Source organism: Microplitis mediator, chromosome 2 (assembly GCF_029852145.1).
Source record: "Microplitis mediator isolate UGA2020A chromosome 2, iyMicMedi2.1, whole genome shotgun sequence".
Lineage (NCBI taxonomy): Eukaryota > Metazoa > Arthropoda > Insecta > Hymenoptera > Braconidae > Microplitis > Microplitis mediator.
In genome coordinates, this window is record NC_079970.1 from 3,812,841 (window position 1) to 3,834,586 (window position 21,746).

At 30.4% G+C, this 21,746-nt stretch overlaps 3 protein-coding genes across 4 annotated transcripts; 1 reads left to right on the forward strand and 2 right to left on the reverse strand.

The window, feature by feature from the left end:
- Positions 1 to 6,029: 6,029 nt before the first annotated feature.
- Positions 6,030 to 11,085, reverse strand: LOC130664035 (mucin-2-like). The gene is made up of 3 exons (XM_057463690.1): positions 10,840 to 11,085; positions 8,819 to 9,031; positions 6,030 to 7,972 (listed from the first exon to the last, which is right to left on the reverse strand). The coding sequence occupies exons 2-3, from the start codon at positions 8,828 to 8,830 to the stop codon at positions 6,317 to 6,319; spliced, it is 1,668 nt and encodes a 555-aa protein (XP_057319673.1). The 5' UTR covers positions 8,831 to 9,031; positions 10,840 to 11,085; the 3' UTR covers positions 6,030 to 6,316.
- A 1,782-nt stretch (positions 11,086 to 12,867) lies between these two features.
- On the forward strand, positions 12,868 to 14,117 carry LOC130664041 (cuticle protein 2-like). Of its 2 annotated transcripts, none has more exons than XM_057463697.1 (3): positions 12,868 to 12,978; positions 13,074 to 13,384; positions 13,525 to 14,117. In XM_057463697.1, the coding sequence occupies exons 1-3, from the start codon at positions 12,967 to 12,969 to the stop codon at positions 13,748 to 13,750; spliced, it is 549 nt and encodes a 182-aa protein (XP_057319680.1). In that variant the 5' UTR covers positions 12,868 to 12,966; the 3' UTR covers positions 13,751 to 14,117. The 2 variants fall into 2 exon arrangements, with proteins under 2 accessions (XP_057319680.1, XP_057319681.1); XM_057463698.1 differs by having other exon boundaries at positions 13,074 to 13,378; positions 13,525 to 14,113.
- Positions 14,118 to 14,613: 496 nt separating this feature from the next.
- Positions 14,614 to 21,024, reverse strand: LOC130664159 (uncharacterized). The gene is made up of 5 exons (XM_057463964.1): positions 20,871 to 21,024; positions 20,135 to 20,774; positions 19,912 to 20,063; positions 15,522 to 15,884; positions 14,614 to 14,895 (listed from the first exon to the last, which is right to left on the reverse strand). Exons 1-5 carry the CDS (start codon positions 20,883 to 20,885, stop codon positions 14,629 to 14,631), a joined length of 1,437 nt encoding a protein of 478 aa, XP_057319947.1. The 5' UTR covers positions 20,886 to 21,024; the 3' UTR covers positions 14,614 to 14,628.
- Positions 21,025 to 21,746: the final 722 nt, after the last annotated feature.

A 21,746-nucleotide genomic window follows, 5' to 3' on the forward strand; every position in this document is an offset into this window, starting at 1 on the left:
CTTTGGTACTCTCGCCCTTCTCAATTTGCCAACAGTTTACTCCGAGGTCAGAGCCAACCAACACGGCTTATTTTCCCCTCCATACATACGAGTACACACACGAAATTTAATTATTATTATTGTTTATTAGTTCATTTATTTATTTGAAATATGAATTTAAATGAAATATAGGTGAAAGTATTTTTTATGTAAGTAATTGTAATCATCAATTATTTGGATTGTTATCTATTAATTATAATGATTATTATTATTTTAAAAATATTTTTCACTATTATAAATTCATCTCTTGGTATAATTATCACTGCAATACTTAATTACTTTTTGATAACCCATTATTAAAATTATATAATAATAAATTTTCTATTAGCAAACTTTTTGATTAAATTTCATATTTTTTTATATATGTCATTAATGTCATTATATATCCGATGAGAAAAAAAAATATTTTCGAATCATTGTAAAGTCTTATCACTGAGAGAACAATTTATTTGAGACAAAGATGTGGTTCATTCAATGAAATAACGATTTGTTTATAGTTAAGAAATCTTTATTTGGAATTTTTTTCAACCAAAATTTGTTTATAAACAAATATATATTTGAATCAAATAAATCTATTTATTTGGCACAAATAAATTGTTCTCTCAGTGTACGACAAGAAATTATGCTAGTAAAAATTTTCAGTCTAGTATACTGTAAAAAATCGGGAGTGAATTCGAAGTGATTACGGATTTTTTAAAAATACGGATTCGCTCCATTCAGAGTTCCGGAGGCTTAGAAAAAATTACTTCGAATACAGAGTCAATAGGGAGTTTGTTTTTCCCGCGGAGAGATGCCGGAGTGATCTGGATTTTTTTTTAAATTCGGATTCCCTGCGAACCGGAGTTTCAATATTTAAATAAAATTCCCTTTGGAGTGAATTTTACACCAAAGAGATTAAATAAATACACAGTCATCCGCCCGGATTCGCTCTGAATTAACTCCGCGTTCACTCCTCAAATTTATTACAGTTTATATCTTTGGTGCAAAAATTTGAAGATTTCATTCAAAATAATTTTCTTAATCAAAGAAATCCAAGTTTATTTATAGATATTTTGATCTTTTTTTTGGCAATAGTGTAAATAAATTTTTATTTTATTCTGTCAAAAAAATGATTCTTCGCGCTAGATATGAAATTAATAATGCAAAAATTTATATCGATTTATTATTAGAGAAATGATTTATTGTTTAATTTGGTACGCGCGTTTTTCAAATTTTCAAATTCTAAAAGCTGTTGCACAAAAATCGCGTACTACGATTCCAAAAATTTAAGGAGATCGCTATCCATTAAAAATCTAAAGTAAAAAAAATTTTTTACCCATGTCAATGAAAGCAATTTAATTCTGAACAAAAGTATCAATTCTTTTGAGATCGATAAAAAACGTGACTATTTTTTGCCCCTCTTGCGAAATTAAAAAAATTACTGTCGATATTTTGAAATATGATTAAAAATAAATTCAAAAAAATGTCACAACGTGATTAAAATATGAAATTATTGAATAAATAAGTCAACTTACGACAACAAGGATAGAAAAGTTTAAAAAAAATATGTAAATACTTATGTAAAATTATTAATTTGATCTCAATAAGATCTGTATCTCATTATAAAGCCCGGAAGCGTTTGATTTCGATATAACAAACTCGTCGACCCTGAGTAATTTATTACAGACTAGATACATAAGTTATTCAGGCCCTTTTAATGTAACCAAGACTTTTCTCCGCGGCCCAAATAAATATTCTAATGAAGAAATTTTTTTTACTATATTAAAAGCGAAAGTTTTTTTATCAAACTAACATTCGTCCAATAAATATATGTAAGTATACTTGAATGAGCTACAAAATAAATAATTGAAGGACGGATAAATCCGTACGTCCTCGAAGATGAATATCATTTCTTGTATTGGATTTAAAAAAAGTGTATCACGATAAAATCATTAACTCTCATTACGTTAATTCCGTGATCGATGTTGTTACACTATATTATCATAAATATTATTACTATCATTACAACATAAAAAAATGAAATCGACATATATTAACAATAAATAGTAATTAAGAAATATTATTGCATGGAATTTTAAAAAAATATAAAAGTTGATAACAAATACTTGGAATATTCGATTAAAAGTAGAACAGGTTACTCGGTTTAAAAAGAATTTTTATCTGATATCAATATATATATAAGTAAATTCGTTACGCACGCTTGGCTTTATCCGTGCACCCGGGTCACAAGTACCTTAAAAGTGCCGTTCATGATTTCTTTCTTATTGATAAAGAAAAAGTAAATAAAATGTGAATTTTAACGCTGACATAAACTAAACCGTCATGCAACTGTGTAGGATCGCGCCTTTCCTTATGGGCGAGTCTCGTGGGCGTAATAATGGAACCACAGTTTTTATATCGCAATGAGGTAATCACGCGACCTACCCGTAACACGTTTGCATCGTAACAAGAATCTCAATATTATTATAAATTACAACTATACATATGTACATATATGCATTTATTTTTATTCACTCGTATTCTTATTCTTCTTCAATTATTCATACCATCGCAAAAGCAATTATCGAAAAACCGGTAGCTTTTACATAACTTTTTAAATAAATATTTTGTAACATATTTAATTATTACACGCCAGGATGATCCATTTATATTCCATACATAAAAATAAAAGTTTGGTAAATCAAAAAGTGCAAGACTCTTAATGCTCATTTGCAAAAAAAAAAAAATGTCTGATAATAGTTTCAAAATCATTGTTTTTTCCTCTATTACACTAGAAATTTAAATTTCGCTCCGAAAAATAGTCAGATGTATTTTTTCGCGCAGGCGCGACTAGTGTGACGAAAGTTCTTTCCCTGATTAAACAACTGTATTCGATCGAATTAAACAGAATTCAATTTTTAATTCTATTTAATTCAGATAAATTCTGTTAATTCGGTACCTAACTTAAAAATGAATTCTGTCTAATTCGGCAAGAAAACCAGAATTTGTCCAAATTAAAACGAATTTAAATAATTCTATTCGGTTTAATTCTGATTAATTCGAAAATAATTCTCCAATTTCTGATTCTGAATCCGAATTAAACTGAATTAAAACGAATGTGAAATTTTTAAATCGGTTTTATTCTGTTTAATTCAAATTCAAATTTTCAATTCAGTTGAATTCTCTTTTGCAGAATTCCACAGAATATAACAGAATTAAAATTTTTAATTCGGTCGAATTCAGTTGTTTAATCAGGGTTTTATTAATTATAATTAAACAAAAAATTCTCTTATTAATTATAATTAAACGGGGCCGAATTTGATGGCCATTTATGACACACTTCTTCTTCGGCCCAAAAATAATCTTTTAAAAAAAAAAGTGATCCAAATAATGGCTTTTTTTCGAGTTTTTGTGTTAACGGGTAACGGACATCTTTTCTACTGCTTGACGGGAAAATTTTTTTTTACATTTTGATGCTTTTTTAGTTATTTAATACATCAAATTGGTCTTTATAAGTAACAAAATTAATCCTTATTAAATTCTCTATCCGATGATGTGTAATTTGGTTGAGCTCCGTGGACTAGCAAAAGTAAAACAGTAAAAACAGTAGCGAAAAAAGAGGCAAACTTAATTTTTCGATTGTAAAGCACACTCTAATGCTTCGCATTAAGAGTCGTGCAATACGTATGTATATATGTATACAACAAACATCTAATTTGATATAAAGAATCTAGAGCATTTTCATCCTTGTATCCTCGGTAGTACTTAATATTAACTGAAACAACAGCAACTACCGTTGTTAGATGTAACGTGTAATTTTAAGTTAATTCCATGTGTACTACGATTACAACACATAAAAATCGTCAAGGCGTGTCTTTTTCTTATATTTTTGCGACAGACTTGCAGTACATATATTTTGCTACTACTGCATACTATGAAATATAAATATGATGTGCAAGGAAAAATGCGGGGCTGTAAATGTGCTATTACACTTAAAAGCTTGGTATTATAAATAGCTGAGTGATTCCCGATGTAATGCAGCCGTATTGCTGTTGGTATTACAATTGTATCGTATCGTGCGTTTATTAAATAAAACCGAGACTTAACATTGCGTTATGTAGGTGAGTAAAGGCACGAGGCTCGAGATAGTGCTCATTGTATGGGTGTTTTTAATGATAGATTAGCCGATATCACTGACAGTAATAACTTATAACGTTTTCTCTTTTACTAGCATTACGATCTATGACGAAACAAAGCATCTATCTTTGGAAGTTAATTCATGATAGTCATGATCACCATTCCGGCACGCCTGGCTATACATCGACTATTTAATTGCAGACTATCGAGTCAACAATTATATGGATCCTCGATCTTTGCCGTACCGTGAGATTTGTTGCGCCCACTAGCTAAGATGCATCATACCTTTGCTAATATTTATTGCTAATAAATATAACTATAAATGTACATGGTAAAAAAAAAACGGGCTGTCCAGTCGGTGTAGGTGTTAAAATTTTCGGTGTTAAATTTCAAACCTGAAAGCGATATCGAAATAACACCACCGCCGGTATAAATCTTTTTGGGTGTTGAAAATATATTTCTTGACTCAAAAAATTTTTACTCGCCCTAAGAAAATTTTTACTTGCCCTAATAAATTTTTTGCATTATGAATTGAAAAGGAAATTTTTTTTTGGGGTAAGAAAAAAATTTCATGAGCCAAAAAAAATTTCTTACACTGTAAAAAATTTCGGTGTAAAAATGGACCCGGAGAACTTTACACGGCCGTGTAGTGTAAAATAACGGTGTAAATTTTTCATCAGTGTAATTTTGACAAGGTGTAATTTACTTTTTTTACACCATTCCGTGTTACTCGTTATAATTTTAATTAATGAGCAACAAATGATGTTGAATATTTTTACTACTTAATCATTACCTATATCAATTTTATTTCGATACTAAATAGTATTTTAAAAATTTAAATATTTTTGTGATTATTTTTCTTAGCGCAAAATTATGATAAACTACACATTTACGCGGTTGACGGTGTAAAAATGAAAAATCCCCACCGCCTAAATTTAACACGATATTTGGTGTAATTTTCACACCATAATTTTTACACATAGACATTTACACTACACCGGGTTCAAAAAAATTTTTACAGTGTACGCTAAGAAACTTTTTCTAGACTTAACAAAATTTTTGTTTTCATTTCGTAATGCAAAATTTTTCTTGTGCCAATGAATCTTTTATTTGTGTACAATTAAACAGTGATTAAATTAATTAATTATATTATTGGTGATTGAACTAGTGGGCGTAATTTTTAAATAAATTACGTATAACATAAATAATTATTTAAATAAGTACACATACTTTTTTATATGTAATATATTTTTTTTTTCTAATTTCTATCCGTGGAATTTTTTTTTACACTAATTTAACACCGCCTACACCAGTGTTATTTAATTTTAACACCGCGTGGTGTTAAATTGAGTCCATTTTTAATTTTAACACCGCTCTTGTTACAGTGAATATATAGATGACGTAAAAATAAAATGGATGGAGCGGATGGTGCAAAAATTAGCTCGAGTATGAAAGCGAGTTACATACTCGTACTTATACTTACACTTAGCGATTGTAGCAACAAAATGCTGTGTACTAAAATGTTTCGAGGTTCATTCATTAATGCAGAAAAAATTGTGTGACAAAGGCGTGTCCTACGGAGGCGGATATTGCTCTGGAATGTCTATTGTATTATGAGTATATGTTACATGTGTTAATACAATTTCTTAATATGAATGTATAGATATATATATCACTCAAATTTTTTAATTATTTTTTATTTTCTTATAAATTAAATATTTTAAATTTTATTTATGACGGATGTCGTTGCTGTTTAATTCAATGGTGAATGTGTTATTCACTCGTGGTTTTATGTGCGTAAATTATCCACTCTGATGTAACACTAATCGAATTGAAAATTTTTTTTATATTAAGTACCAATAGAAAACCACCCATGACTTTGTTTGCGATGATGAATGGCGAGAAATTATAAAAAATTATTAAAGATTTCCTGCGGTTAAAAAGTTGTTGTAAAGTATGTAATAAAAATATAAAAATCATTGCATCAGGTGTTGAAATAAATTAAAATTTATAAATAATATTTTTTATATCTTTTATTTATATTTCGTTGCACACAAGTACTTAGTAATTAAAAAAAAAATTTATTTTATTTATTATTTTAAAATATCATTATTATTTTACATAGAATATATAAGTGAATTTTGTTACTTTATTTTTTTATTTAACAGTCTTTTTGTTTGTTTAAAATTTCCATCAATTTAGAGATTGAAAGGACCGATCCATCGGATAAGCCGACAAGTTGATTAGCGTTTACGCCAGTAGATTTAGTTTGGCCTGCACCATTACCTTGGCCAGAAAATTCAAAATTAAAGGATGCTGCCGGATATGTCATTTCTGATGCTGCCAATTGAGGTACACCAGCCCCAACAAAATACTTGTGGGATTCAGAATTCTTTTGATACGTAGAACCCGTTTCTTGATTTTTATGCCATTCAAATGCGTGAGGTCCTACGGCCGATGGTACTGGATATTGTTCCCATGTTGTTGATACTGATGTAGGAACTGACTTAGCTGTTTTCTCATCATGGGATTCAGTAACTTTAATTTGCGGAATTGGGAGAGGATAGCTTGATGTTACGTCAACAGATGTAGCTCCTCCTGATGCAGTTTCTGTTTCATCACAGTCCGCACTATTCTGAACATGTGATGTAGTGATCTCTTTTTGAACACCTCCATTGAATTTTGGTGGAGTGTATTTGGTCGAAGTTGTCGTGTAGGTGGTTGTTGTAGTGGGTTTAAGTTGGAAGCTTACAGTAGGCTGACTGTCTTCCAAGAATCCACTCAATTCAGAACTAACTGCAGTTATTCCATTTGATTGACTGACTTTGGTTGTTGGAGCAGCGGCAACAGTAGTTTTGGTTGTTTTTATGACATTTGTTGTTTTGTGAGTTTCGTGTGTTTCATCCTCACATGGAACTGGAACTTCCGGTGCAACTGTTGTAGGCTTTGGTTGTTCAGTTGATGGACTCATCATGGAACCAAATAAGTTAATGATACCGAACATGTGATTTATATCATCGTTGCTAATAGCAACTTCTGATGTTTCTTGAGTTTTATGTGTTTCATCCTCACATGGAACTATAACTTCCGGTGCAGCTGTTGTAGGCTTTGGTGTATTCATTTTGGAATGATATGAGATAATCCCAGTGACAATGCGATTTATATCATTTTCGCTAAAAGCAGATTCTGATGTTTCTTTGGTTTCTGTTGTTTCGTGAGTTTCATGTGTTTCATCTTCACATGGAACTATAACTTCCGGTGCAACCGTTGTAGGCTTTGGTTGTTCAGTTGATGAACTCATTATGGAACCATATAAGTTAATGATACTGAATATGCGATTTATATCATCGTTGGTAAAAGAGACTTTTGGGTTTTCAACGTTCACTGTTGATTTTTGAATTTCAACTGATTCATCAACACATGGATCCGGAATTACGGGTGCAGCTACTGGTTTTTCGTGGTGAACTATTTTTATGGTGGTGGGTTGTCTGAAGAAAAACGTATGACCATTTGAACTGGCTCGGTTGAAAACTTTATGTGAATTCTGGTGGGCTACTTTGGATGTTTGTACTGCTTTTTCTACGCATGGATCATAGACGGGTGCGGCCGTTGGTGTCAGCGAATTGGCATCTTCACAAGGTACCTGGTGAACATTTGAGATTGGCATTTGTTGTGCCATGAGCTTGTTGATGTCCGTGAACCTCGTTTTCAATTGAGTTGGCCATTGGGATGGCTGCATACCCCATTGGGGACGGTTTTCACCCCAGTTTCCATGGCTTTCGCCCAACAAACTTGCTATCAAAGCGACTGATACAATCTAAAAATTAAATAAATATCAATTAGAAAATTATTTCCTATTATTTTTCGCTGAATTTTAACTGATATTTTGTTTTTATACACGTTCATGAGAATCAATTGAAATATAACAAGAACTGTCACTATTGATCGACATTAAAATAAATTAAAAAAAAAAATTTTTGTGAAAAATTAAAAATTTTTATTTTTAGATTTTATTTAAATTAATTATTTTATTTTTTTAGCATTTTTAATTAATTACTCACTTAAATATACAAGAATATTTTATTAATTAGAAAGAAATTAAAAATATTATTTATGTAAAAATTATTATTTAAAAAAATTGATTGACTAAAAAATGTAAATTAGTAAAATTTATTATTTGTTTAGTCATAAATGTTTTATTCTTAGTAATTATTTATTTATTAATTAATTAATCTAATAAATAATTAATAAAAATGTAACAAAAAATATATTAATTTAATATCGTGTCCAGATCAATTTAATGAAATGGTAAAATCATAGGGAGGTGGACAATAGTTCAAAATTAGATATATGGTACAATGTATGGTCAAAATTAAATTCTAATTTTGAATTATTGTCCACCTTCCTATGATTTTACCATTTTGTAAAAAAAAAATATTTTTAATATTAAAAATAAATTTAAAAAACAAATAAAATGATTAGAAAAAATTTACTGTTGAAAATTTAAAGCAAATTCGAAATTTGTTAATTTTTTTTTTAAATTAAATCGATAAATTTAAAAAATAATTAATGAAAAATCAAATTTGTTGTTAAAAAAATTAAATGAAAAATGACAATAAATTTGAATAAAAATAAATGTAAAAAAAAAATATTTAAAACTTACCAAGAAGTTCATGGTGCTTGTCGTTACAACTTAATGATGCTCATGAAAAAAAATTGCTGTATTATATACCCTGTAGATAACACGAGTCTGATAATGAAACTCCTTGGAGCCACTAGGCTCATCTTCTGTTTGTCCATTGCAGTAATCGATTTTTAAATTTTCAAAAATTGTTGTCCCTAACGCCTAATGACCATGCTTTGCTTATCGGTCTTTCTTCATCGCCCGCGATAAAGTGACAATGTCAGAAATATAGAAGAATATTTGTTACAAAGAAAAAAAGAAAACAATTATCATCAACATCAACGTTGAAATAATTATCGAAATAAAAAATTATGAAATAAACTAGATAGTTTTCAAATTCCTGGTGTCAATCATCGGTCTCCTGATCAAAATTTAATCAATTTTCCAGTCATTCTTGCTTGTGAAATAACAAGATAATTAAAATATTTATTATTTTAAATAAATTATAGATATTTAAATATTCATAGGAGAGAGTCGGGCAGAATGTGAATTTCGGAAAAATTATGCGTTTTTTTCAGTCTGGATATGCTGGAATTTTTACCTCGGAGTACTCCGATAAAATACCAAAGTACAATTAAAAAAAAAACAATTAGAATTAAATGTGAAAGTAAAATTTAAAAAAACGTGTGAATGGAGCAGACATCAGACAAATTTAAAATTATTAATAAGTAAAGTAAATAATTAAAAAAAAAATATTTATAAAAAAATGCACTTATTAATTTCAAAATTTTTTAAATGCGCATTTTTTTTTAATTTTATTTTATTAACTATTTATTCTATTTACTAATAATTAACAATTTGTCTGATGTCTGTTACACCCGCACTCATTAAAAAAATCAAAATTTTTGAATTTAAAAAGAAATTTTATTTAAAACTTAAAAATGGAAAAATTGTATGCATCCTCTTGAGTTATCAATGAAACATTTTTCAGTTTTTAATTCACTAATTTAATTAAACAATTAAAATTTAAGTAAAATAAACTATCCATACAAAAAAAATAATCGGCCTATTATTGGGTCGTGAATGGCTGCCAATTTTCAAGCATCGGCCGAAGATCGGTATCAAGAGCACTCGATCAAACCGTTGGCCAACGAACGGCGGTTAATTGTGCGCCGTTTTTATAAGCAAAAAAATGGTTGCCAATGATTGTCCATGCACGGGCCAGTATAGTTAGCCATTTATTAGCCAATCATTGCAAGCATCGGCCGATCTATGGGAAAATATCGCAGCTCGGCGACTTTGTATGGGATACTGAAGAGAAAATCGAACTTCTAAAGCTACAATAAAGAATTTGCACTCTCCAAAATAACTTGAGTCTTACTATTGCATGAATATTTTTAAATGATTTAAAATACAGATAGAAAAAAAACTGTTGCTGCATAATGACACAGCTTATTATCAATCAATTCATATGTATCTATATATCTATATGAGAAATCGATTTGGTAAACACTTGAGTATCGAGTCAAGTGTTTAAAATTAGTAAAATTAACCAATCCACAAAATTATATAATAAATTTTTTTTCTTTACTAACAATAACCACGTACTCTTTCATAACAAAGTGAACCTAAATTCAATATCGATTGGTACTCTTAAGATCAATAAGATTTTTTTATCTTACGACATCTCCGATTAAATTTAAATCCTACGAAATCAGTGATAAAAAAATAATATAGAAAAAAAATGATTTTTATTTTACTAATTTCGTTATCGATTATCTATCAGTCATTAGAGAAAATAAAATATGATAATAAATCATGAGTAAATAAATAATAAATAGCAGTACATAATAAAAATAAAGACATTATCTTAGCAGATAATTACGCGTGTTTTTCCGATCGACGAACCAGGACGCAGTCACAATATTACAATAAAAATATTTCAACATAATTAACAATTGCGACAATTTATTTAACTTCTCAACACTCAGATTATTATTAGGAATTCAAAAAAATACAACCGCTCTTTTATAATCTTATACTATTTATTATATAATTACCTGAATAAAAAATTAAAATTGACAATGAATAAAATAAAAATAGTGTAAAAAAATGTTAAATAAAACCTTGATTACACCTCTCACTTCTTTCTTTACTTTTTCTTCGCTCAAGGTCATTTTACCTCTACAATTACAATTACAATTACAATTACACATATCATTAAATTAACGACTGCTATCTCACCTCTGCGTCATGAAATTCTTTAAGTTCATTTATGATAATTACTAAAATAAACATTACTCAAATTATTATAATTTCACTACTACTTTATTTTCTAATATTATTATCAGACTAAATATTTCCAGGAATTATAACGTCACTTTTAATAATGATAATTATCTCACTCAGCCGCGAGCGAATATTTCAAGACCATCAATCAACGATCATTTAATGACTAGGGTGCTTCATTTCAGAGCAACATTTTTTTTTTTCAAGTGCATGTGGAAAAAACCATAGTTCAACACGAAAAAAAAATTTTCGCGGAAGAAAAAAAATTCTATGTCGATTACAGACCTAGCTCATCGAAAAATTCGATTTTCCCATTTAAATAACACGGGAAAAATTTTTTTTTTTAGATTCAAGTATTGTTAACTCATTAAACAAATCAATAGATCGAATAGACTAATACATATTTTTGTAGGAAATTGAACGCTCTACAAAAAAGGTCTCTTATCATTTTTTGATAAACCCATCTGTTCAAAAGTTATTGGAGCTCGAAGTAAAGTTGGAGATCTTTTTACTATTCCGGCGAAACTATCAGACTTATCACAAAATGTTGTAGGATCTTTTTTATTGACAATTTTATTCTCTACAAATTATTATCAGTAAAGTTTTTTGAAATCCAGCATCGTTTTCTATTTATTTTCATTTTAATGTCGAGCTCTTGAAATCGACCAGAACCACTTTTTTAAGAGCTTGAAATTAAAATGAAAATAAATAGAAAATAATGCGGAATTTGAAAAAATTTTGCTGATAGTAATTTGTAGAGAATAAAATTGTCAATAAAAAAGATCCTACAACATTTTGTGATAAGACTGATAGTTTCGCCGAAAAAGTAAAAAGATCTCCAACTTTACTTCGAGCTCTAATAACTTTTGAACAGATGGATTTATCGAAAAATGATAAGAGACCTTTTTTGTAGAGCGTTCAATTTTCTACAAGAATATGTATTAGTCTATTCGATTTATTGATTTGTTTAATGAGTTAAAAATATTTAAAGCTAAAAAAAAAATTTTTCCCGTGTTATTTAAATGGGAAAATCGAATTTTTCGATGAGCTAGGTCTGTAATCGACATAGAATTTTTTTTCTTCCGCGAAAATTTTTTTTTTGTGTTGAACTATGATTTTTTCCACAAGCACTTAAAAAAAAAAAATGTTGCTCTGAAATGAAGCACCCTATTTAATGACAGTATTTAATTTATAATTTTTTAAAATAAATATCAATTAACTAATGAATCAACCGATCAATCAAATTAAAAAAAACTAAAGCGGATTAATACACAGTAAAAAATTTGCGGTGTGAACGCGGATGAAATCCGGAGTAAATTCGGAGCGGACTGTTTATATATTTAATTCCTCGGAGTCAAATTTACTCTTAAGGGGATTTTTTTTTAGTAAAACTCCGAATCGGAGTGAATGTGGATTTAAATAAAATCCAAATCACTTCGATGAAAAGACAGACAAGATTTAAAAATAAACTCCGAAACTTCGAGTGACGGAGTGAATTCGGATTTAAATAAAATCCATAATCACTCCGGATTTTTTACAGTGTAAGTAAAATATAATTATCAAGAATGTAGATAAGTCCGTAATCTGTCGCGTTATATATTAAAATAGTCCAAGTAAAGGCGTTAATATAAAGCGGATATAAAAAATATGATAAATAAAAAAGTAAAACTCGATGACCACGAGGTTACCTACGTGCCCTGAGTTAAATGTTACAGGTAAGTAAGGGTAGGGCTTAGGAAGGAGAGCATTGTATTATCCACTGGGTGTGTCAACTAGTCAGTACCAATCCGAGGAGGTGGGGCAGCCGTTAGATAGATGCGAATCTCTATAAATTGAAAGATCTAAGCTCCGAGAAGGCATCGACGCAGTCCCAGTGTCTTATTGACTCTACATCAAACATGTTTCAATTGGTACGTATCCAGAACCGTTGACTGTCGAGTGATAGTTTTGTTTATACATAATACTAATTTCTAATTTTAATTTATATTTGTTTCATTTTTTACAGACAGTCTTAGTGAGTTTGTTGAGTGTCGCTTTGGCGTCACCTCAATGGTACCCAGGAGCACATGCAGGATACCATGGAGGAGCTCATGGTTTCGCACATGGTGCTGCTGCACCATTGGGACCCGACGGTCGGGTAGTTGACACTCCGGAAGTTGCGGCAACGAAAGCTGCTCATTTGGCAGCTTTAGCTGAGGCATCTGCTCGTGCACCCCAAGGACCTGCTGACTACGATCACCATGACGGAGCTTACCATGACGCATGGAATGCACCCAATCCCGCCTATGCCCCAGCTCACTTGGGACCACGGTACCAGTACGCTTTTAAAATCATTTCACTGCTTTATCAGAACTTACAAGAACCCATCCAGCAATCATGGACTTGATTTTTTATCTTAACTTTTTGTCATTCAAAAATTAACGGTACCAACTAATTTATTTATTTATAATTTCTAGCGGACCACCAGCACCTTTGGGACCCGACGGCCGTGTAGTAGACACACCGGAAGTCCAGGCTGCCAAAGCCCATCACTTTGCTCTGTTCAACGCAGCAGCTCAAGCCGCCCCAGCAGGTCCAGCTCATGCTCACGCTCCAGCATATCCAGCTCACGCGGACTATGACTCAGGTGCTTACAATCCCGCGTGGGATTCTCCTGCTTGGAACACTCACTCTCATTACTAATTAATTAATCAACTTATCCATCAGTTTAATTACTGACTTGTTGATTAAATAATTAATAACCGAAACTTAACTTACGGACACCGAAACTCGATGGATTTTTTATTGACTGTTTTCTTTTGATATATTTAGAGATCCTACCTCACGGAAAGTTAATCACTTTCTAAATATTTCGATCTTTTGCTCATCTAATTTTAATGCCTAACATATCTATATTTTTTATATGGACAAAAAATTGAGCGCTGCCAAAATTTATGCATTTATAACACTAAGAAAAGTGATAACTTTGTTATGTAAAATTGATGTTTTATAATTTTGTTTTTTTTTTTTATAAATTTGTATTAAAGTAAACAAACAATAAATAAATTATTACTTGTTAAACATGAGTTATTTATTATTTACTTAACTTTAAGTACCATTACGCGGTTAAGGTGAAAATGATTGCTCGCGATATGCGATCGACTGATAATGAATTTATTTACTTATTTTTTAACTACAGGTCATTAATGTTGTTCTAATACACGAGTGCAACCGGTTTTGATTTATATATAGCTAACTGTTTAATAGACGTGTCGACAAGGCCGTGACTGTTCATGCATGTAAAATAATTTATATGAAAGAAAGAGGAAGTAAGTATATAAATCCTTCCGTAATCCATTTTCTTTCCTCCTTTTTCTTCCTTTAAATTTTTATCACCAAAATTCTATTCTAGGTTTCCACATAAATAAAAAAAACACAATTTTACTCAATACTTTGATTTATAAGACTCATTATTACAATGAATTATTAATTATAATTAATAATTAAAAATATAGATTACAGTATTTTTATAAAATGTAAATAAAAAAAATTATTCACGGTTTTTCGTTGTATTTTGAATACTAGTCATTTGCAACAAGTGACTTTGCGTGGTGGTAAGCATATAGATGAGCATCTCGTGCCTTTGCAACTTCCGGTGTGTCGATAACTCGGCCGTCAGGTGCGAGAGGTGCCGGTGGCCCGTGATAAACAATCGGTACATGATAACTCATGGCAGGTTCTTTATGGTCATGATGATGATGATGATGATAGTGATTATCTTGAGAACTGGCTGCTAGAGCTTTCGCATGTTCCAATGCTGCTAAATGTGCGGCCTTAGCGTGCGCAACCTTTTAAATTTAAATTAAAGTCAATAGTAAATAAATACTACAGCTTTCGAATTTCAAAACAGTAAGAAAAAATTTTTAAAAATCGTTTTTTTAGTATTTTTAGTTGCAGTAAAAAGTTCACGGAAAAAAATTATTTTTTGGCGCCAAAAATTTTTACCCGCCCAAAAAATTTTTTGCATTATAAAGTGTAAATAAAAAATTTTTTTAGCCCTCAGAAAATTTTTGTCTTCAATTCATAATGAAAAATAGGGTAGAAGTACCGTTTTTGGCCACTTTAGGGCCAGTTTTGGCCACTTAGAAATTTTGAATAAAACAATTTGTAAAATACGCAACAACATAATTAATCTTTTTAAATGTGATTAAAAATATTTTTATCGCACTATTGCAGTGAAATTTTTTTTTAATACGTTTTCATTATTTAAAATAAAGTATTAAATGTCCAAAAATGGAGCAGTGGCCACAAATGGTACTTCTACCCTATTTGTTGCGCCGAGAAATCATTTTTTTCTGTGTGGAGTCTTGTGAAAATGATTAAATTGATATTTAAAAAATTTTATATTTGTCAGTTACTGTATTTTGAAATTGGGCAGCCGACTGCCCAATTATTCAAAATAATTTAAATTTACCTCTTCGGTATCGATAACCCTGCCGTCGTGTCCCAGTGGTGCTGGTGGTCCGTGATAAACAGGAAAATGTTCTTTATGATGATGATCACCATCGCCATGACCACCACCACCACTAATTTCATTAGTTTCTATATCTGCTTCATCCTTTTCTTTGTAAGCGTCTGTCCATTCATCCGGATGAGCCGCAACTTTAGCAGCCGCATTAGCATACGCCGCGAAATGCGCGGCCTTTGCATGAGCGACCTCCGGGGTATCGATAACTTTGCCGTCTTTAGAAAGTGGTGCGGGTGGTCCATGATAAGCATACAACAAATTGTAAGTTGCTTTGGCTATCGACAATTCAACAGTCAATAGAAGTACTACCTGTTAACAAAAATAAATTAATAAATAAATATATAATTAAAAATACTTTTTAACACTTACTAATAACTTCATGACTGCTATCGTTAATTAAAACCAAGAAACAGTGATAGTGAAATGACTTTGTGAGAATGTACCGTAGGAATTATTCGCGATGCTTTTATATCGTCTTGTCAGTGGGCACTGGCCGATGGTGATCCATGTATGGGCTAACGCCACACCCCCATCAGTACTCTAATTACCTGTCTATCTATTTTAATTAGTATTTAACTGGTTCTTTTTCACGTGCATAGACATTGCGATCACGTCAGTACTCATTAGTACTCGTTTACTGCAGTAAAAAAAAAAAAAAGAGTAATTTTTATTCCGTGATAAGAGTTAACAGTTGCTGGTTATATATTTAAAATGTGAGCTAATATATTATATATTTATTTTAATTATATAATTATTTGTATTGCGCAAAATTAGCGTGCATATGATATTTATGATTGACGGATGGGAAAATGAATATGGCATTTGTTTTAACTAATGAGTACTTTTGTAAATCTATAAAGACGTTGCATTCGATCTTATTGTTTACTATTTTAGTTTCGCTCGAGATTTAATCCCGGCTGCTCGCGATTGTTACCGTCGAGGTAGAGGGTCTTGACCTTTTATTATTTTATATACAAGTTTAAATGAACGTCGAGTTTAAACCTCAGCAAATCATGATGCTCAGATTCAGACTCCGACTCGTACTCTGGCCTCTATTATGGTTTCTAGTTTTCCATGCACTATAAACCAGTGAACTAGTCTACTGTCTTATGTTGTGAAGTAAAAAGCATAATGTAAATTTAAAACTCTTTTATAGTTATGCATTTATTCACTTTACTTTAGATTCTCAGTTTGTAATATACATTTAAGTACGTTTGCTTGAGTTTGCTGGCGTACCTTCTCACGTCCTCACCGAATGACCTATGTCGCAATCGCCAATTCTCTATCTTCCTACGTATCATCTCTTCTTCTCATATTGTATGTATGTATATAGTTATTATTTATCTTATATTTTAAATCTTAATTAACTAATCAATGTAAAAATTTATTTACGCCAAGCAAATTAAAAATAATTTTAAAAATCGAGTGATTTCTTCTTTCTTGAGAGGTACAAAAAACAAGAACTTTAAAAATTAGTGTTTGAAATTATAACCCGGAATCTAGGTGTTTATAAATCAATTTTAGAATACAGCTATAAATTTTTAATGTATAAATTGCGATTTTTTAAATTCAAATATGAATTTTTTCTGCGTAGACCAAATTTTAATATTTGACCGATAATTATTTACGTTTTAATTATAAATGAAAGAATTACTAATAATGATAAAATAGTTTTATTTGCACAACTATTAAGTCTTTTACAAATTTTTACATAATATTGTATTTTCTTTTGATATATTTTTATTTTTTTGAATATATATTATTTCTGAAAGAATTACTATTTTGAATCATACTATTTACTGATCATTGTATTATTATATTACTTGACGTTTCTCAATTTATATAGTTCGTTTTTTTCCGTGTAACAATTAAAAAAAAATACTCAGCTACAGAAATATCTTACTAATATTTACTCTAATACACTGTGAAAAATCGTGATCCTGAAGTTAGCAGACAATTAAAAATTTTTGGATTTTTTTTGACCAATTAAATTTGAAGAAAAAAAAAACTAAAAATATACATATGTAGAAAATTTAAAAAACTACAGGTGTAATTTTTTCAAATTTTTTTTTTTTATTATTTACCGTCTAAAAGGAAATCCAAAAATTTTTAAACGTCGGCTAACTGCAGTATCGTGAAAGTCGGGAGTGAATTCGGAGTGATTACAGATTTTATTTAAATCCGAATTCACCCGGCACTTGGAGTTTCGGAGCTTTTAAGAAAAATCACTCCGAGTACGAAGTGAAGAGATATTTTTTTTCAATCTTTACGTCACTACATCGTCTTACGATAATTACAATCGAGTAAGTATCTGTTATTAGTTCATTGTTGAATTAATATTAAATAGATTTTTTTTTAATTTTTTTACTGGTAAAGTTAAAATTTTTGAAACGAATCTTAATAATTTACTATTTACTAATTATCAAAATTTTTTTATTTTGGTCGCGGGATAAATTACACTGCAGTAAAATATTGAACACTGTCTTAATATTGTAGAAATAAAACTTTATATAATTTGAGAAAAATAATTTCAACAGAGGAAGAAAATAAATGTAAAGTAGAGAAAAGCGTAACTTGGTATCAATAATTATAGTGTACAGAAAATAAATGTTAATACAAAGTAGTAAAAAGCGTAACTTATTATCAATAATTAGTAAACAGAAAATTAATTGTTAATATACAGTCGTAAAAAGTGGAATTTTTTATTAATGCTAAATATTGTTGTCTATTTAACACAGAAGTTGACTAATATCGTAAACTCACAATTAAGGCAGAGTGGGCCTCTTAAGGAAAATAATTATAATATCATAAATTTTTTTTACGCGTTTACTTCTTTTTAGGCCCTTGATACTTATTTTTATTTCATTATGCTGCGCCCATTAAAATTTAAAAATAGAAAATTAGGGGCAAAGCGGGCCCTCCAAAAAATTTCGGATTTGATATTTCCCACACGAAAAAATATATATCTGACATATATGCATCAATATATCGGCTATATGAGACATATATGTTATTTATATATTCTTTTGTGCAGGTTTTTATTCTTTACACGTGTGATATTTGCAAATAACTTACGGATAAGCTAATTATCCGTCCGAATTTATTGGCGTATAGAAAATTTTAAGGAGCCTACTTTGCCCCTTCTTCCCCTATAACAATATATTATTTTAAAAACTAAATAAATAATAATATTTTTCCTCATAAATTTGTAATTTATTAGTAGAAATAAAAAAAATTTTGAATTTTTATATAAATGTTTATAATTTTTCAAAAAATTCAGATTCTGATTTCTAGTATCGATTTTTTCCGTAGATATATTATGCAGTAATATATTATTGCAAGTATTTGTCTTATTATTTAATCATCGATTTTTAACGATCACTTATCAGTAGTAAAAGAAAACAGAGAAAATTTATCAGGTCTTTAGTTTTACTAAAAAAAAAAAAACTAAATACTCATAATCGCTATTACTCGTTGAAGTATTTATTTTAATCAGGCATTTTCGTAGCTAATTAATTATTAGTTATAAGTTATGTTTATTTTAAGTAGATAACAAATTGTGGGTATTAATAAGTGTGTTGTAAAAAAAACTATTTATTGAATAATTGTTACGTGATTATTATTGCCAAGGTTTATGCTAGAGTTAACATAATTGTTTACAGCTCAACCGCAACAATATTTTAAAGCAACACTTTACTTTCTTTCTTTGTTATTTATATATATATTTATATATGATATAATGCATTTATTTTATATCGACACAATCTCAATGCTCGTGATTATATTTTTTGTTTTTGTATTTGTAAATAAATTTTTTTTTTTAATTATTCGTATTACTAAATAATAATAACAATAATAATAATAATAATAATAATAATAATAATAATAATAATAATAATAATAATAATAATAATAATAATAATAATAATAATAATAATAATAATAATAATAATAATAATAATAAAAATTACACAAAATTTTTTTGGTTGAATGAATTAAAAAAAAAAAAATCCGTCATGGCTAAAGAATAATTTTACGACATTTTTTTTTATTATTGTATGCAAATATTTGAACATGTAGGTCATGCTACTAATAATTTTGATTGATTCTAATGATAACAATAACAAAATTAAATAATTTTTATTATTTTTTAAAAAGTTTTTTATGAGAAAAAAAAAATTCGGGCTTGGAAAAAAAAATTTTATGGAATATTGGTAGTAAATAATAGACAAATAAAATATATTGTAGAAAAAAGACAAAAATTTATTGGCCTAAATTATGTACACGGCGAGAGTATTAATTAACACATAAATTTTGATGACAAAAGAATTTAGTAAGATCCTAGAAGTTGTTGAGATTGATATAATTTAGATTGGTAAGTTGGTTGGGCTTGTTGGTAACCACCTTTTCCATAGGGAGAGTAAGCTTGTGGTGCTTGGTTGTAATGTGTTGGGTTGTATTGAACTGGAGCTGGTCCTGCATTGAATCCTGGACAATAAAAAAAAATAAATAAATAAATAAATAATATGAATAATAAATAATAAAATATATATATATACCTTGCTCATCAAAATTATCTCCGGCGTTTTTGTAAGCTCTGGCTTCAGCGTCAGCGAGTTCAGCCAATCTCGTGGCCTTAAGAGCGGCGACTTCGGGAGTGTCAAGAACAGTTCCGTCTTCAGCTAGAGGAGCGGGCTGGAAGTGAGGCTTGTGGGCCACGGGGCCGGAGAAATGGTGGGCCGGTTGGTGAGAAAAGCTAGTGGGTTCTTGTGCGTAATGGGGTTCGGAAGCACGTGAGTAGTGGGGCTCGGAGATTGGGGTTGAGTAATGAGAGGCCGATAATCGGTAGCTGGGAAGAGCCGCGGGTGCGTGGACTGGTGCAGGTGCATGGACTGGTGCGGGTACGTGATGGACAGGAGCTACTGGAGCCGGTGAAGAATAGTGACGATGAACTGGGTACGATTCTGGTAGTTCTTTTTCTTGAGAAGCAGCAGCGCGTGCAGCAGCCTTTGCAAATTCAGCGAAATGTGCAGCTTTAGCTTGAGCGACTTCCGGTGTATCAATAACATTTCCATCATGTCCAACTGGTGCCGGTGGTGCAAAATGTTGGCTGTGAGCCAGTTGAGGCTGGTGGGCAAATTCTTGTGGTCCAAAGTCTTGGTATCCTGCCTTACAGGCCACTGCCATTGCCAGCACAATCTTAAATTAACAAACAAATAAATAATTTAATTAATTTATTTACTCGGGTAAATTTTTAGTTTTATATTTTTTTTTTTTTTTTATTTATAAACATACCAAATATTTCGACATGATGATTGATATTGATATTGACAAAAGTCTCGTGTGTATTTTAAGCGCTGCTGGTACTCCAGTACTCGCTGTCCTCACGCCTTAAGCTGCGGTGGGTTAGTCTTCCTGGTGAATGTGCTGGCATCGACTTATATAGTTGTCTCTCGTGTGGTTTTTCTCCCCGCTACTTTACAGTTTCCCCCTCGGTACCAAGGCGATGACGAAGGTGAAAAGGAGCAGGGCAACTAGTGTAAGTGACTTAGTACCAAGAAGCTGAGAGTACTCAGGGATCGGTTATGTATGTGATATATATACATATAAATATATATTTGTAATATATTAAACAAGATAAAAGATAGTGGTAGTGATGGCCACGCCCGTTCACTCGACACCGCTTTTGTCATGTCGATTCAAGGATCGGTACCATGACCTTGACATTTGAAAGAAGAAACCCTCGATCGGGCAATGCCACCTTCTGGTCATCTCAAGTGTTCTTTATAAGTTATTTATTTTATATTGTATTATATTTATTATATTTTTTGAATCAATTAGTTTGATTGATTGGAAATTTATATTTTTAAAAATCAATGGACATTGATTGGTGTTAGATAACTCGAGTTAGCTCAGTCGAAGACAAGAAAGTGATATCGATGTTGAAACATATTTGATCTTGTCCTGTCAGAAGAACGTGACATAGCTCATTCTATGGATAAAAAAGTTCTCTATAGGTGGGAGTGAAAAATAACTGTCGGTGATAGAATCGACAGATAATCTCTCGATGACCTGCTGCTGCTGCTGTTGCTGCTACACCAGGCTTGACAAATGGATCATGACACTATGAGAGCCGTGGCTACTGCGTCTTGCACCACACACCGAGTCAAT